Source organism: Ipomoea triloba, chromosome 4 (genome assembly GCF_003576645.1).
Source record: "Ipomoea triloba cultivar NCNSP0323 chromosome 4, ASM357664v1".
NCBI classification, from domain to species: domain Eukaryota; kingdom Viridiplantae; phylum Streptophyta; class Magnoliopsida; order Solanales; family Convolvulaceae; genus Ipomoea; species Ipomoea triloba.
In genome coordinates, this window is record NC_044919.1 from 25,247,602 (window position 1) to 25,263,411 (window position 15,810).

Sequence of the window (15,810 nt, forward strand, 5' to 3'; positions counted from 1 at the left end):
AACCGGAACCCAGATTTCCCATAACCAGAACCCTTTGGGCTCCGATTTAGTTTCTACAGTACACGGTTCGGTTCGGACTAGACGGTTTGAACCGAACCGTGGTCATCCCTAGTTGGTGCGTGTGCCTTGTGGAGGTCGTAGGTTCGGTACCCCTTAGCAACGCCACCTTTATCAATAAAGATGTATAGCCCGCTTTGTTAGGAACACTTTGTAATTTGATTTTGATGATACTAAGTTTAGGAATTTGCACGCCCCCAATTCTTTTTCTGTCTTAGACTTAGGTCGAGTTCTTTCCTAGTTCGAATCGTTATTCGAATCAGTAACCCGAGTGAACACAATAAACACTCATGGATGTCATTTGAGATGACAACACTCAAACAAATCAAGATTTAACCAAAAGTTGTTATCTCTCAATGATTCGTAACCAGAGACGAAAAATATAAGAACTGAAGACTCGAAAACTTGAAGATTCAAAGACAAAGGCCAAGAGGTAGCAAAAGACTAAACCATGGAAGATTCAAAGATAAAGAAAGATCATTCGGGGAGTTAAGGGACGATTGTTAAAGTCAACCAATCGTATTCGAGTGGACAAAAGGATTGAGATGTTATCACAACTAACAACTCGATAGGGCAAGCCGCATAGACATTCTTTGAGCGTAAACAGTCCGAAACCTTACAAGTGAGAAAATGTGTGCCGGATAAAATGAGTCCTAGGTACATATCCCAAGTCAACTTTCATTAAAGGCCATGTCTTTTTATGCAGAACAAAAACACAAAAGTTCAACGCATTTTATGGACCTAACGGTTGGAAAGTCAATAACTCACGTATACTCAAATTACCTAGTGGTCTCTACTCACTGGTCAATAGGCTTTTTGAAACTTTGTCTTCCCTCCAACGGAACAAATTTTCATGCCTATAAATACCCTCTTCACTCACTAAAGAAGGTACTAGTCTTTCAAAAAATATTCAAGTGCAAAAGCTCTGTTGAAACATCAAGTTATTTGTGACCAGTTTGAGAGATATATTCTTTAAGTTCTTATCCAGATTTACGAAGAAGACTTGTGCTGCTACAAAGATTCTCAACTAGATTTCAAGCCAAGCTCTTCAGTTGGAGGAAGAAAAAAACTCATTTATTCAATCTTGTTTCCTCTACTTGGATAGAGGCGGAAAAGACTTTGACAAAGTCGAAAATCCTGTTGTGCAAGATTGTGTCCAGCTATGTGTCAATGAGCAATCTTGGAGTGTGTTTTGTACTAAGGAGATAGCGCAAAATTTTACGTGTTTTGAAGAAGAGTGGAGTAGGCTTAGTTAACAACTATAAAAAATCTCTATCTTTCTCTCTCTCTCTCCCTCTCCTCTCCCTCTCTCTCCCTATCTCTCTCACACACACACACTCTCTCTCTCTCTCTCTCTCTCTCTCTCATATTTACGCTTGCATATCCTCATCCACATTCAAACCCTAAATCTTATAAATCAAACATACGTGCAAAAAGAGTTAACTTATTTCTGTTGTGCATACATACTCTGAGCGAGTTATTAAGTTTACACTTAACAATTCGTAAATATCATTCAAAATCTAATGAATCTATTCAGCCCCTCTAGATTCGTTCCCTAAACCCTTCGGGACCATCCAACACGCTTGGGCCAAGACTTTCCTTGGTCCCTAGGGTCCCATGGCTCTATCAACTATAATTTTTACACCCACTGGCCACTGGTTCTAGCTCATAGTGTTATTGATGGTACACATTGTTGCCTTTCTTGACTTGGTATTGCCTTCATATCTTTGGTTTTGTTTTAGGTCAATGTGCCATTGTGTTTACTTTAACTCTGTGTGTCATTGTGTTTATTTAGGTCAATGTGTTATTGTGTTTACTTTTAGCATGTGTGCTATTGTGTTTGTTTTAAGCATTTATGCCATTGTGTTTACTTTAGGCTTGTGCTCCATTTAATTATCCTTTGGTGCTAGTTTGTGGTCCTGTGTGCCTCATTACAGCTTGATTGGTCTCTGGCTCGCGTATATCATTTTGACATATGATGTAACAAAGATATAATAGTGCGTATGGGTGTACAATATTGTCTTAAAGGGATTAGAATTATGACCACGCAATATGCAATAACTAATATCTAGGCTCTAGCCTTAAGAAAGTATGACTCAAGTTAGATAGCAACAGAGTTAGAAATGATCATTTTTCCATTAAACAAATGAAATAACTAATTTAGCAACTTTTTTTTTTAAAAAGTAATAATGAATACTATACGTTGACTAGGTTCATTAACACAAATCTATTACGGAGTATCTATTATCTAATCATCTACTAATTGCCGAACAATTTCTTAGTAAACTACAATTTTTATCGTATGCTATAATATACGGAGTAGTAAGTAAGATAATTTTTAGCATTAATATAAAATTTCATGGTTAATAGTTGTAGAGGTTGTTGTTGATATAGTAAAAACATTCCATTGTTATACCATGAATTAGGATTTATCTTGCATTATGCATCTTAATCTAAAAATTATGTATGTGCTTATAAATAAATTAGAGGCACATAAACTATTAAGTATATAAAAAAATATTTCAATTATAGATAGACATACTGGTTTGAATGTTATTGTGAATCAGATTTACAATTAAGGCTGTTAACGAACCGAACATAAACAAACGGAGGTTGTTCGTGTTCGTTTGTTAAGGATTCTGGGGTGTTCGTGTTCGTGTTCGTTTGTTAAGGTTTTTTAAAATCCCGTTCGTGTTCGTTTGTTAAGCGTTCGTTAACGTTCACGAACGTGTTCGCAAACGTTAACAAACGCGTTCACAAACATGTTTATTTATGTTCATGAACACGTTCGTGAACACATAATAACCAAACACTTGAACATGTTCATGAACATATTTTGTTCGTGAACAATAAATAATCTACGTTCACGAACAATTATATATATATATGTGTGTGTGTGTGTTTGTAAATATGTTTGTGAACATTATTAAACGAACACTAAACGAGCTTGTTCGCGAACGCTACTAAACAATCACAAACGAGCTTGTTCACGAACACTACTAAATGAACACAAACGAGCTTGTTCGCGAACACTTATCAAACGAGCTTACCACTGTTCAGACTCTGTTCGTTTATTAACCGAGTTCCAAATTTTGTTTGTTAATGTTCGTTTACCTTAATAAACGAACATAAACGAACGCAAACACGAGTAATTTATCGAAAGGTCTGTTCGCTAATAGCCCTATCTACCATAGAAGATAAACTATAATAGATGGTATAAAATTTGTCAAAAACATTGGCATTGGCCTGATGGGCTGTAGCTCACCAGAACCAGCCCGCTCACCGACCTCCGTTGACTCAAGCTCATCTATGGCTCTCTCTCTCTCTCTCTCTCAACAAAAGTATATACGGAGCATATGTCATAAATCCAAGTTGAACAAAAATTCAAACAACCCAATGGATTCCAAGAAAATATCCCAAATTGCCAATTCCTAATTAATACTTCAACCTTTGTGTTTTTTCCTGTTTGCCTCCAATTTCAGCTTCCGTTTTCTTGTCTTTCATCTAAAAATTCAATCTTCTTCAATCTCTCTTTGGGAATTTTAATTTTTTTAAAGAAAATTTCTACTGATTTGTTGAATCGGAAATCAGAAACCCTAGATTTCTTCATTTCCTGTTGGATCAACAAGCCCTAGACGAGGCCCTGCCCAAATGAGTGAAGCATAGGATCGTCATCACCACAAAGATCGTCATCTATCTGTGTTGTGGTCGTCAATGGCGGCGCCCAGGAGTTTGGTGGTGGACACGGCGCGCTTGGTCAGAGATGAGGAGAAGATTCTCGATTTGTCGGACTCCTATTCCTCGGACTCGCCGACAGCCAAACGTTACAAAGAGGGCAAGCTCCTGCTCAGCCGTTGGGAGTTCGCCGCGGCTCTTGGGGTGTTCATGGTGTGCTTGACAGGCTTGTTCTGCATCTACTTGACAATGCCTGCTGCCGATTATGGGAAACTCAAGCTTCCTCGTAATATTTCTGATCTTCGGATGCTCAAGTATGGTTATTATTGTTATTATTATTATTTATTTAACTAGGGAGGTTTTTGTGCTTCTGCTGTTTCATTTGATTCTGTTTTTATGTCAAAATGTTGGTTAAGTAGCTAAACATTGTGTGACTTATAATATGGTTATTAATCACTAGAATCTCGAGTGTGTTATTCTATCTTCACTTTTATGCTATTATGCTACACATTCTCCTCTAAAGGTGTTCCTTTATGACCAGCTCAGGAAGTTCCTGCAAATTCATTAACCATTATTTTTACTGATCCATAAATCAAATTGCAATTTTTCCTAGCACTCATGGCCTTTCGCTAATCTAGTCCAATTGGACCAAAGGGTACTTTTTATCTCTCAAAGAAGTAGTCTGGGTATTCAAATCTTTTTCTTTACCATCTATACTTGTTGCAGAATAATGGTTGAATGTTTGATTGCCTTGATTTCTCCCAAGTTGAATGGAGAAAAATATCAGCTTGAATTTAGTTGTTGCAAGGCTCATCATGTTTGTGTCTGGTTGATAACGGATTTTTTGTGGTGCTGTTAGAGGCGGTCTCCAATTTTAGGTGGCAATGGGTGAGCAACACGCTTATACAGGAAATATGAGATATTATTCACGTGTGTTGTGTTCTCACTTCCTTTTGTAATGAACAGTTGTCTCCTTTGTTCACAATAATAATTTTGTGGTTCAAAAATTTCTTTGGTAATATTCTGAGAATTTTATGAAAGTAAAAGTTGTTCATTAACAGCTCCTTAATTTCTTCAGAAGCACAATATTAAAGATTTACATTTTTACAATCTCTGGTGATTGCCCTTTTAAGGGAGTGAGGATATATTTTGGTCCTATCATGTCCTTATGGAATTTGGTGTATATGCTATTAGTGTAATACTACGTAACTATTTAGACATTCATCCCTGAACCTTGATTCTTCAGTATTCACCATCTATCCATTAATCATTTTTTAGTAAAATGTGTCCCAATCTTAATTGTGATCAGTTCATAATGCTAAAACTCATCTTTTCTTTTCTTAATCTTAATGTCTCAAGTAAACACTTTGTAATATTCTTTTTCAGGGATCACCTAGCTATGTATGCCGATATGTACCCAATGCGATTCATTTTGGGTTACTGCTCAACATACATATTTATGCAGACATTCATGATTCCTGGGACCATTTTTATGTCATTACTTGCTGGAGCACTTTTTGGTGTTCTTAGAGGGCTTTTCTTGGTTGTCTTTAATGCTACGGCTGGTGCATCATCCTGCTTCTTTCTTTCTAAATTACTTGGAAGGCCTATAGTTCACTCACTATGGCCTGACAAGTTGAGGTTTTTCCAATCAGAGGTATTTGTAACTTTAAAAATGGTGACCTTATTTTGTATTTTACGGAGTATTAGTTTTATGCCCTATATTTTCTACATACTAATATTAATATTGTAATTGCAGATAGCCAAGCGCAGGGATAAATTACTCAACTACATGCTTTTTTTGAGGGTAACTCCAACGTTGCCAAACCTTTTTATCAATTTGGCGTCTCCTATAGTGGATATACCATTCCACATTTTCTTTCTGGCCACGGTGATTGGTCTTATTCCTGCCTCATTTATTACTGTCAGGGTAAGTCTTTCCAACTTATTTATGATTTCTTTTGACTGTCTTTTTTGCTTGTCTCTTTTTGGCAGTACTGTGTTGCATCTTACGATTGCACTGTTGATTTAACACTTAATAACAGCTGCTACCTCTCTCTTGGGTTATACCAAGGGATCTTATGCGGCAAAAGACATAAGTCCTTGCTATTCTTAGGGTGTTTAGCTGATAGATTACCAAGTCTCTGTCACATACTCACATATATATGTGGTCTTTCGACTCTTATTTTTGGATGACGAGGGAAACCCCCACAACCCCCCGACTTGTGACCCTAGCCGGCAAAGGGCCACAAGGAAGTAACCCAACATAGGTTACCCATAGCTGACTGCTGACCGGCTCAAACCAAGGGTGCAAGGATTCGAACTTGTGACCTTGTAGTTACAAGCGTGGATCTCTTGCCATCTTGGCTACGGGGTTACCCCCTCGACTCTCTTATTGTATTGTTAGATAGTGGTTGTGTATAGGAGTAGCCTGTTAGTCCTCCATTCATCATTTATATAATTTTGAATATTTATCCTTTACCAAAGTTAATGCTATTAGATTAAAATCCATCCTAACCTGGTTTCACTGCTACCCTTCTCTTTTATCCCACAAACTCCCTGTTTGAGACAATGTGATGGATCTGTATGCTAGACAAATATGTTGCCCTCTGTTTCTCAACGCTAGTGAAACCAGGTTAGGATGGATTTTAAAAAGATCTAATAATAAAGCAATTCAGAGTAATAATAAACATTAAAGAAGAATAATTTTAAAAAGATTTGAATATCCACACTTAGCAGTGCCATGATATGGTTGGTGAATCCTTGTTTTACATGATTCATTCTCTGTAATGGGGACATATATTCGTGTACAGCATCTAACGTAAGCCAGGCATAATTTGGGTTACCATTATAAAATCACTTGATTATGCCTGAAGAAATTCAGGATTTGAACTATAACATTGGGTGAAGGAAATATGACATGATCAAATGAACAACAAACAAGCATTCTGTTGATTCATCATATTAGTGATTTTGCTTACAACTCAAATGGACAACATTTTCTTTTGTATTATCATAGTATTGATAATTGATAATGCTTCTAAAAGTTGTTTCCGTCAAATGAATCTGATAGCTTCTCCTGCTTTCATCATTTGAATAATCAGGCTGGCCTTGCTCTTGGGGATTTAAAATCAGTCAAAGATCTGTACGATTTCAAAACGTTGGTAGTTCTTTTCCTTATTGGTTCTATCATTATATTACCAACCCTTTTGAAGAGGAAGCGGATATATGAATGAAGCCATCATTGAGCGTTGTCTACCCTCCAGAGCCACACGAATTTCATATAGTTCTTATTTCTACCATTTGGATTTGAGATGGGAGCAATCCATGGAGGCCGACATTTATCTGCGGGAATGTAACTAATGTCAGACAAGTGACCTTTGCTGGTCTCGGGTTCCAACAAACATTCCATTCGGTAAGATTAGAGATATGAGGAAATATAAATATACAGCTCACTTTGTATTTATGTATGCAAGTTTTACACAACCTGGAGGCAGGCGGTAATTTGGGTGATAGCAAACTAGAAGCTGATTGTAACATTTCTTGTGCCAGATACCTAGATATGAAAATGGTTTCTGATTCATACGCAAAAGTGACCATGTAGCCATATGTTTTATTATATATATATATTACAATGTAAAAGGAGGTTGAATTTTTTTCATCAATAGTAAAAGTATTTTAGCATTTAGCCTGTCATAATATGTGTGCAATCTGTACAGCATTTTGCTGTAGTTTGTTGGATAAATAATGGATCCTAATTACCATAATTACCAGGAAACTTGTCTTCTTGATGATGGCAAGTTTTGTCCTAATATTCTTGATGTTACTTTGCAAACTTGTATCTTCTACCAATGAGATATGAAGATAAAGGGTTGTTTGGTAAATAGTTGTTTGCTGTTAGCTGATTGGGTTAGTGAATTTGACTAGTTGATAACATTAGTTGATTGTAGAAAGATGTTTGGTAAATTAGCTGGTAATTGATTAAATGCAAAATGATCTTTTTAAAAAGTTGATCAAAAAAGTTGTTTTAAGCACATTTATGAATTTTAGTATTTTGGAGCAATAAGATGTTATAAAAAGTTAATTAATCAAACATTTATATTGAATGTTTAATCAAGTCAAACAACTAATATTAGTCAAATAAATTTAAGTGATAAATTAAATATGTTACTAAACAGGTCACAATGAAAAAATGAGTGTTAAAATGAAAAAATGAGTGTTAAAATTCATAGATGTTTATTGGGTTAATAGTTAATACCCTGGTTGAGAATTAAATTTGGCTAAATCCATTTGGAATTGGAACTTATAGAAGGGAAAATGAGACAGAAGAACAAGCAATAATTCTATCATGAACCAAGGTGTATGTTGTATGTTAAATAATCATGAACCAAGGTGTATGTTGTATCTATTTGTATTTTTTTTGAAATCTTTTAAATAACACTTATATTTTTTCAGTACACACTTATATTGATATACATATTTTTTAAAAATAAATTTATAAGTATATTAGTGTAATGTCCATGTACATTAAGCTTTAAAGTGAATGAAAATAAATATGATGTATTTGTAATTTAGTGTTTATGTAAATTAACGTTTAAATTTATGATCAAACAAATATTATGAATATAGTATATGATGAATGTTATTAAACATGATGCACATATGGTGTAATATTTATGTACATTAAGCTTTGTTTTAATGAACATATAGAAATAACATTATAAATATAGTATCGAGTGAATAGAATTATATGTGATGTGCATGCAGTTTCGTGTTTATGTACATTAAGCTAAGGTTTATGTTTATGAACATGTAAGAAAAATATTATAAAAATAATACATGCAGATTTTATTAAATATGATATACTAGTTGACAGTTTTAACACTTAGCAGGAAAATGACTTCTGGAAAATGTTTTCTGGAAAATGAGTCATTTTCTAGAAAACATTTTCCTTTTCCTTTCCCGTGTTTGGTTGCACAACAGAAAACTGTCTTTGTGTGTTTGGTTCATTTTCCAGAAAATGAGCAGAATTGTATACTTCAACATTTTAATTGTTATATACCAAAAGAAATATTTTTAATGTTTTGTTTAAAATATAATAACTTTTATTTTAAATTTCATGTAACATAAATTTGAGTTGTATTCAATCATAATGCCTTTACTCTCAACAATTTATCTTCCCAATACCGAAATCATTGTCATAGTATAAAAACTCGAATGCTAAATCAAGATCACCAATTCTACAAGCTTTATCTATAAGCATATTGAAGGAAACAACATTTGGCACTATTCCACTCTTTACCTTCCAGTAAAACACATAAATTGCCTCAAACAATTTACATTCTTTACAAAGGGCATAAATAACAATATTATAAGTATACACATTCTCCATATGCCCATAAGAAACCATTTCCCTATACACCAGCCAAAAGCAACCAACCTCATCTAACTTTATCAGATGATTCAAAAAATTATTCAGTGCATGAACCGAAACCATATGACCTCATAACCAATGTGAAAAATACAGCATTAGTCCCACAACCTACATCATAACTATCAATAAGCCCTCCCAAAATCTCCAAAGGCAAAATCCCTTCCTTATCATCAACTCTTTCATCAACCACAAAGCATCATTAAAATGTCTACAACACACCATCACATGAATCACAACACAACTTTCAAGCAAATTCAAGACACTTTTTGCTCCACCAATCCTCTTGTAGAACTCCAGCATTACTTGGGGAGAGCTCCGGAACCCGTTGAAAACACAAGAAAGCACGGACCCTGCGAGTCCAGAGCATATTTAGTCCATAAATTTATATTTATTTTTCCTCAAATTCACACAGATTGATGCAAACAGAACATCCTCTTTATTTGGGTGTGCGAATTGCTTAACCAAATGAAGAGCTCTAACAATTTTTATTTACATATAAACTTGCTTTGCAGAGATATCTCAAGCAATAAATTTTCAGGAATGGTTCGTTATGCAATTTCTCATATGCAAATAAATGAAGTTTTGAATTCAAAATCTAGTTTTCCAAGTTGGAAACCAGTACGTTTCCGGCTGTGGGTTTTCGTACCCGCAGCCGAAAACCATTTCCGGTGGTCGAGATCTGTTAGATCCGCCACCGAAGCTAAGTAAAAAAAAATCAAAATCGAAAACAAAAGGAGGAAATATACCTTGGTGGTGGTGAATGGCGACGAAACGGAAGAAAAGATGGAGAAGAAGCTGCTCTTTTGTTGAAGTAGAAGCTGCTCTGGCGTTGGTGAATGCCGCGAAGAAGAAGCGTGAATGTCGCGAATGAGGCCAAGAAGAAGAAAATGACTTCCCCAAAATAAGGGAAGTCATTTTCCGTAAAAAACCATCCATTTTCCATTGACCAGACTTTATTTTCCTTTGACTTTTATATTTTTCACTTTGCCAAACACCACAAAAACTCGGAAAATGATTTCTAGACCGGGTTTCCAAACACACCCTTAATATAAAATGATGTCGTCTTGGATTTTAGAATCCATAATGTAAGGTAAACTTTAGTTCATGATATAATTTTTGAAGAACATCAGGTTAAAGAAAATTACTCTTCACTATATTCCAAAATGTCATTTTCACACACTCTTCCAAGAATGCAAGAACATAGGCATTTCTCCCTTTCTACACTTTTTGCTTCGTTTCTTCATCAAGGTAAAGCCTCCATTAATGACTTCCAAAAATGCTCAATCATGTATATATATAACATATCAATAAAATAGTGAAACCATTATGATTTCGTTTACCAAAAAAAGTTCAATGGTTATTCACATTCAAGTTTCTACGTATAAGCTTGGACCTATGGGTAGTAGACATTAGTATCAATGGCTAGATATAGGCTAAGTAATCAAATAAGATTGAGCAAGTAATGAGATAATAACAACCTGTTGATGAGTTCCTCTCTCTTGTCCATGTTGACGAGTTTTTCAGATCATTCATGACTTTCTGCTTCATTTATTCATTCCTTAATACTGTTTCATTGGTTTGGTGATGTTATTCAATGCCTTTTCACCTAGTATCTACCACATTCAATTCGTGTTTAAAGTTTCTGTGTGTTCACCAATTCCAACATACTAATACTTTTCATCGTACTGAACTTCCACCACTTCTGCTCTACCCTACACTCAAACCCCACATCACTTTTGAAAACTATTCTCGGCCTCTGTATCCCTTGTTCCTTTGTTTGTGATGGCTTCAAGCAGCAATGCAACCAAAAGCATGGAGATGGAATGTGCAGCCCTTTCCCTTTATGATCCAGAGGAGACGGAGTTCCACTTTGACGAAGAAAACTACGAAGAATCGGAGATCGAGACCCTTTTTGTTCTAGTTGGAAAACTCTTAACTGACAAACCCATAAAGTTCAACTTCTTGAGGGATACTATGGCAGCCATTTGGAGACCTGGGAAGGGATGATGGCGAGGGAGGTCACAAACAACCTATTTGTGTTCTATTTCGTCCACGAGAGGGACATGAACCGTGTTATCGAGGACGGGCCGTGGTCGTTTGAACATAGCTTACTCTTGTTGAAGCGTGCTGACCCCAACACCCCTCCGTTCTCTGTTCCACTCAGCCATGCAGAGTTTTGGATCCAGGCTTATAATCTCCCGTGGAGCTTCCAAAACAAGAAGACGGCAGAAGCTATTGGGTCTTTCCTGGGGGAGTTTGTCAAAATGGACGAGGTGAACATGACTGGCCTTTGGAAGCCGTTTATGAGAGTGAGGGTTTGCATTGACATCTCCCTACCTCTCAAACGGAAAATGAAGATCCAGCCGAACAGAGGTGAAGCATTTTACGTGGACTTCAAGTATGAGAGGCTCCCTACGTTTTGTTTCATTTGCGGCATCATTGGACATAGCGAGAGATTCTGTAGCATGCAGTTTGAAGGAGTAACTGAAGACTTTGTTAGGCCTTTCAGTGCAGAACTAAGGGCCTCCGGCCAGCGAGTTCAACCTAACCTCGGCCAAAAATGGCTGTTATAGGAACTTCCCTGACGGTCGACCAATGTGGGAGATGCAGGAACCACTTTTGGGAACGCTAATCAAGAGCATGTACAGGGAGAAGATGCAGGCAAAAAGAACGGGTCAGAGGAAGGGCATTATCCAGCAGATCAAAGCAACCAAACTGACTTTGTTCAGAGTGTTGCAACACTAAATGAAAAGCATAAGGAACTGACCAACCATTTAATGTCCACAGAGTCAAGTTCAAACTTGGGCCTTTCTCAATTCACTTATGGATCAAATCTCTTGGAGCAAAGGAAACGGAAAGTGGGCCGAACCCATGAAGAGTCCACAAACGAAGATAATATGGGTATGGACTTCTCCTTTCAGTTTGCTGAGCCAAAAAACTTGCTGGAGGCGGGACTTGGACCCCAGGCCCGCCAAGACCAATGAGTTTCTTATCTTGGAACTGTCGAGGACTGGGCAACCCTTCGACAGTTCAAGTATTAGTGGACCTTGTCCACCAGAGAAAGCCCGTGGTGATTTTTCTTATGGAGACACTAGTCAATAATTATAAAATGCAAGGTATTAAAACTAAGCTGGGCTGGCACGGATGTTTCACTGTGGAACCTGTGGGCCGAGGAGGAGGTTTGGCCCTTTTGTGGAAGGAAGAAACCAAAGTCTCGGTGTCTTCCTTCTCCCAAAATCATATCGACACAGAAATTCAGCTTGCGGGAAATAATCTTATTTGGAGATTTACTGGGTTCTACGGAATGCCAGAGAGGACAAGAAGAGCAGCATCGTGGGACCTCTTGGTGGATTTAGCGGCGAGAAGCGAGTTACCTTGGCTCGTAATGGGAGATTTTAATGATCTTCTCTACCAAGAAGAAAAAAGAGGTACACATCCACATCCCGAACCTTTAATTAGAGGCTTCACCGCTGTTGTGGAGAGTAGTGGGTTGAGAGATTTTCCTTTCCAAGGTTATCAATTAGACAGGGGGACCCCCTATCCCCATATATTTTTATTCTGATTGCAGAAGGTTTGAGTGCGATGATAAGAAGTCTGGAAGCCAGGGGAGGTCTGCATGGGATTTCTATTGCAAGAGGAGCCCCAAAGATATCTCACTTACTCTTTGCAGACGACAGTTTCATTTTTATAAAAGCAAACCAGGTGGAGAGCACAATTCTGAAAAACATGCTGGAAATCTATGGTAGGGCTTCGGGCCAGCTCATCAATTATAACAAATCTGCTGTTTTCTTCAGTACTAATGTAAACAGAGATAGGAGGGATCAGGTCATGAGCATTCTCCAAGTAAACAAGGAAGGAGCTGATGGTAACTACTTGGGGCTGCCGACTATCATTGGTAGGAATAAAAAAAGCATCCTCGGATTCATCAAGGAGCGTATTATAAAGAGAATGCAAAGCTGGACTAATAGGTTCCTTACTAGAGTAGGGAGAGAGATTCTGCTGAAAAATGTAATTCAAGCCATTCCCCTTCATGCCATGAGCTTATTTCTGTTGCCTAAGACGATTATTGAGGATCTTGAGAGAGCAATGAACTCATTTTGGTGGAAATGGAAGTGTGGGAGTAGAGGTGGGATTAATTGGATGGCTTGGAATCACCTCACTAAGGCACGTCATTGGAGAGGTCTCAACTTTAGAAATCTGAGGGATTTCAATCTCGCCATGATCTCTAAACAAACATGGAGAATTATGCAGAATCCTTCCTCACTGGTTGCAAGAGTTTATAAAGCAAAATACTTCCTTACTTGTTCCATTCTGACAGCAAAGAAAGGTGGTAACCCCTCGTTTATATGAAGCAGCATGGTTGAGACCCAAGAAATCATCAGGAAGCATAGTAGGTGGAGAATTGGAGATGGTAACTCAGTCAAGATCTGGGGTGATGAGTGGTTACCTGACCGTGATAATGCTAAGGTACAAACACCGCCATTCCCCTTTCTACAGGATGCACAGGTTTCGGCATTAATGATGGTTGACAACTCTGGATGGGATGCAAAAGTGATCCGGGACATCTTTGAGGAAAGAGACGCCAATTTGATCCTGAGTATACCTCTACCACAAGTAAAGAGGAACGATAAATTAATCTGGAATGTCGGCAACAAGGGGTCATTTACAGTGAAGGACTGTTACAAGAGTATTTCTAATCCATATGATCAATCACAAAGAAAGCCTTGGACTGCTATGTGGAATCTCAACATACGCAGGAAAATCAAATCTTTTGTTTGGCAAGCTTGCTCTAGCTGTTTACCCATGGCCGATAATTTGAGAATGAAACGTGTCCACTGCCCTGCAGAGTGCCAAATGTGCCTTGTCAAGGATGAGTCTGCCATGCACCTGTTTACTAAGTGCAACTTTTCTAATGCAGTGTGGAGGATGAGTGGTCTTCCTTTGATCACTTCTGGTTTTAACTCCTTTGCATAGTGGGTGGACCTACATATTCTGAAGTTGGACGTTGATAAATGCGATTTGCTGCTTATGTTATGTTGGAAGATATGAACGACACGTAACGATAAAATCTGGAATGGGAAGATGGCATCTCCAAGCTCACTGGTAGAAGGAACTAAATGTTACTTAGCAGACTGGATCAATATTGTGAACATGGGAGAGAGAAACAATGCTGCTGCCAGTACCAAACCGGAACAAAAATGGGAGAGGTCGGGCCAAGGATACCTAAAGCTTAATATTGATGCAGCTGTTCGTCCCAACAATGGTCGCATGGGATTTGGCTGGGTGCTTAGTGATGAATATGGTCTTTTTGTTGCAGCCGGAAGCATCCTAGCAATGGCGTCTTCACCCCAAGGGAAGCTGAGGCAATGGCTGTGAGGGAAGCACTTAGTTGGATCAAGGATCATGGTTACAGCCAAGTGGAGGTGGAAACTGATGCTCTACAAATTATTCAAAGCTTGAAGCAGAGTGTTGATGACTCTTCTTTTGATCTTATTTTACTAGATGTTAAAGATTTGCTACTCTCACTTACAGATGTAGCTATCTCTCATGTCAGTCGCACCGCGAATAGAGTTGCCCATAGTTTAGCTAGGGAAACTTGTTCTATGTCTGTGCATCAGGAGTGGACTTCCGTCCCTCCTTCTTTCATTGTCGATGATCTGTACTTTGATTTGAATTAATGAAATTTCCTTTTATCCTCAAAAAAAAAAAAACAATTGCTAGCTAAAGGATTGTGCTATGTTCACTACTTTCAAGGAAGATTCCTTGCTTCTAAAATGTAAAATGCCACTATATATATATATATATATATATATATATATATATAGGGCTGCACTCTCGTGCAAACTCTCGCCCAGGTAGGAAATGAGAACGCTCCACAGCCGTCCACGTGTCCAGATCAACGAATCAGATGCAATTTTAAAAAAATGACGCGGTGGCATTTTTGTAAATAATTGGAACTTTGGTGCACCTAGTTTCACTTACAAGTGCACCTAGTTTCACTTAAAAGTGCACCTAGTTTCACTTAAAAGTGCACCTAGTTTCACTTACAAGTGCACCTATTTTCGCACCTATTTTCACTTACAAGTGCGAGTAATTTACCTTGTTAATATTCATGCACTTATTTTCGCAAATATTTTCACTTACAAATGCAAGTAATTTACCTTGTTAATATTCATGCACCTAGGTGCAACCTAGGTGCACCTAGTTTTAACATAGGTTGCACCTAGTTATAACACTAGGTGCACCTAGTTATAACATTAGGTGCACTTAGTATTGATGCTCACTGTACAATTCACTTGCACCTGTAATACATTTAACTTGCATCTGCAATACATTTTACTTGCACTTGTGCAAGTAATTTACTTTGTTAACATTCATGCACCTGGTTGCACCCTATGTGCACCTAGTTTTAACATTAAGTGCACCTAGTTATAACATTAGGTGCAATTAGTATTGATGCTCATTGTACAATTTACTTGCACTTGTAATACATTTTACTTGCACGTGTGCACCTATTTTCACTTGCAGGTGCAAGTAATTTACCTTGTTAACATTTATGCACCTGGGTGCACCTATGTGCACCTAGTTATAACATGACGTGCACCTAGTTATAACGTTAGGTGCAACTACATTCCGGACACGTG

General features: G+C 37.5%; 2 protein-coding genes and 1 long non-coding RNA gene across 3 annotated transcripts; 2 read left to right on the forward strand and 1 right to left on the reverse strand.

The window, feature by feature from the left end:
* Window positions 1-3,319: 3,319 nt before the first annotated feature.
* Window positions 3,320-7,428, forward strand: LOC116017548 (uncharacterized membrane protein At4g09580-like). Its single transcript, XM_031258160.1, has 4 exons — window positions 3,320-4,046; window positions 5,119-5,389; window positions 5,492-5,662; window positions 6,837-7,428. Exons 1-4 carry the CDS (start codon window positions 3,772-3,774, stop codon window positions 6,966-6,968), a joined length of 849 nt encoding a protein of 282 aa, XP_031114020.1. The 5' UTR covers window positions 3,320-3,771; the 3' UTR covers window positions 6,969-7,428.
* Window positions 7,429-8,996: 1,568 nt separating this feature from the next.
* On the reverse strand, window positions 8,997-10,049 carry LOC116014737. Its single transcript, XR_004097467.1, has 2 exons — window positions 9,913-10,049; window positions 8,997-9,516 (listed from the first exon to the last, which is right to left on the reverse strand). It is a non-coding gene; the product is annotated as an uncharacterized LOC116014737 (long non-coding RNA).
* Window positions 10,050-11,172: 1,123 nt separating this feature from the next.
* Window positions 11,173-12,150, forward strand: LOC116016054. Its single transcript, XM_031256218.1, has 2 exons — window positions 11,173-11,674; window positions 11,777-12,150. The coding sequence occupies exons 1-2, from the start codon at window positions 11,173-11,175 to the stop codon at window positions 12,148-12,150; spliced, it is 876 nt and encodes a 291-aa protein (XP_031112078.1).
* The last annotated feature ends 3,660 nt before the right edge of the window (window positions 12,151-15,810 follow it).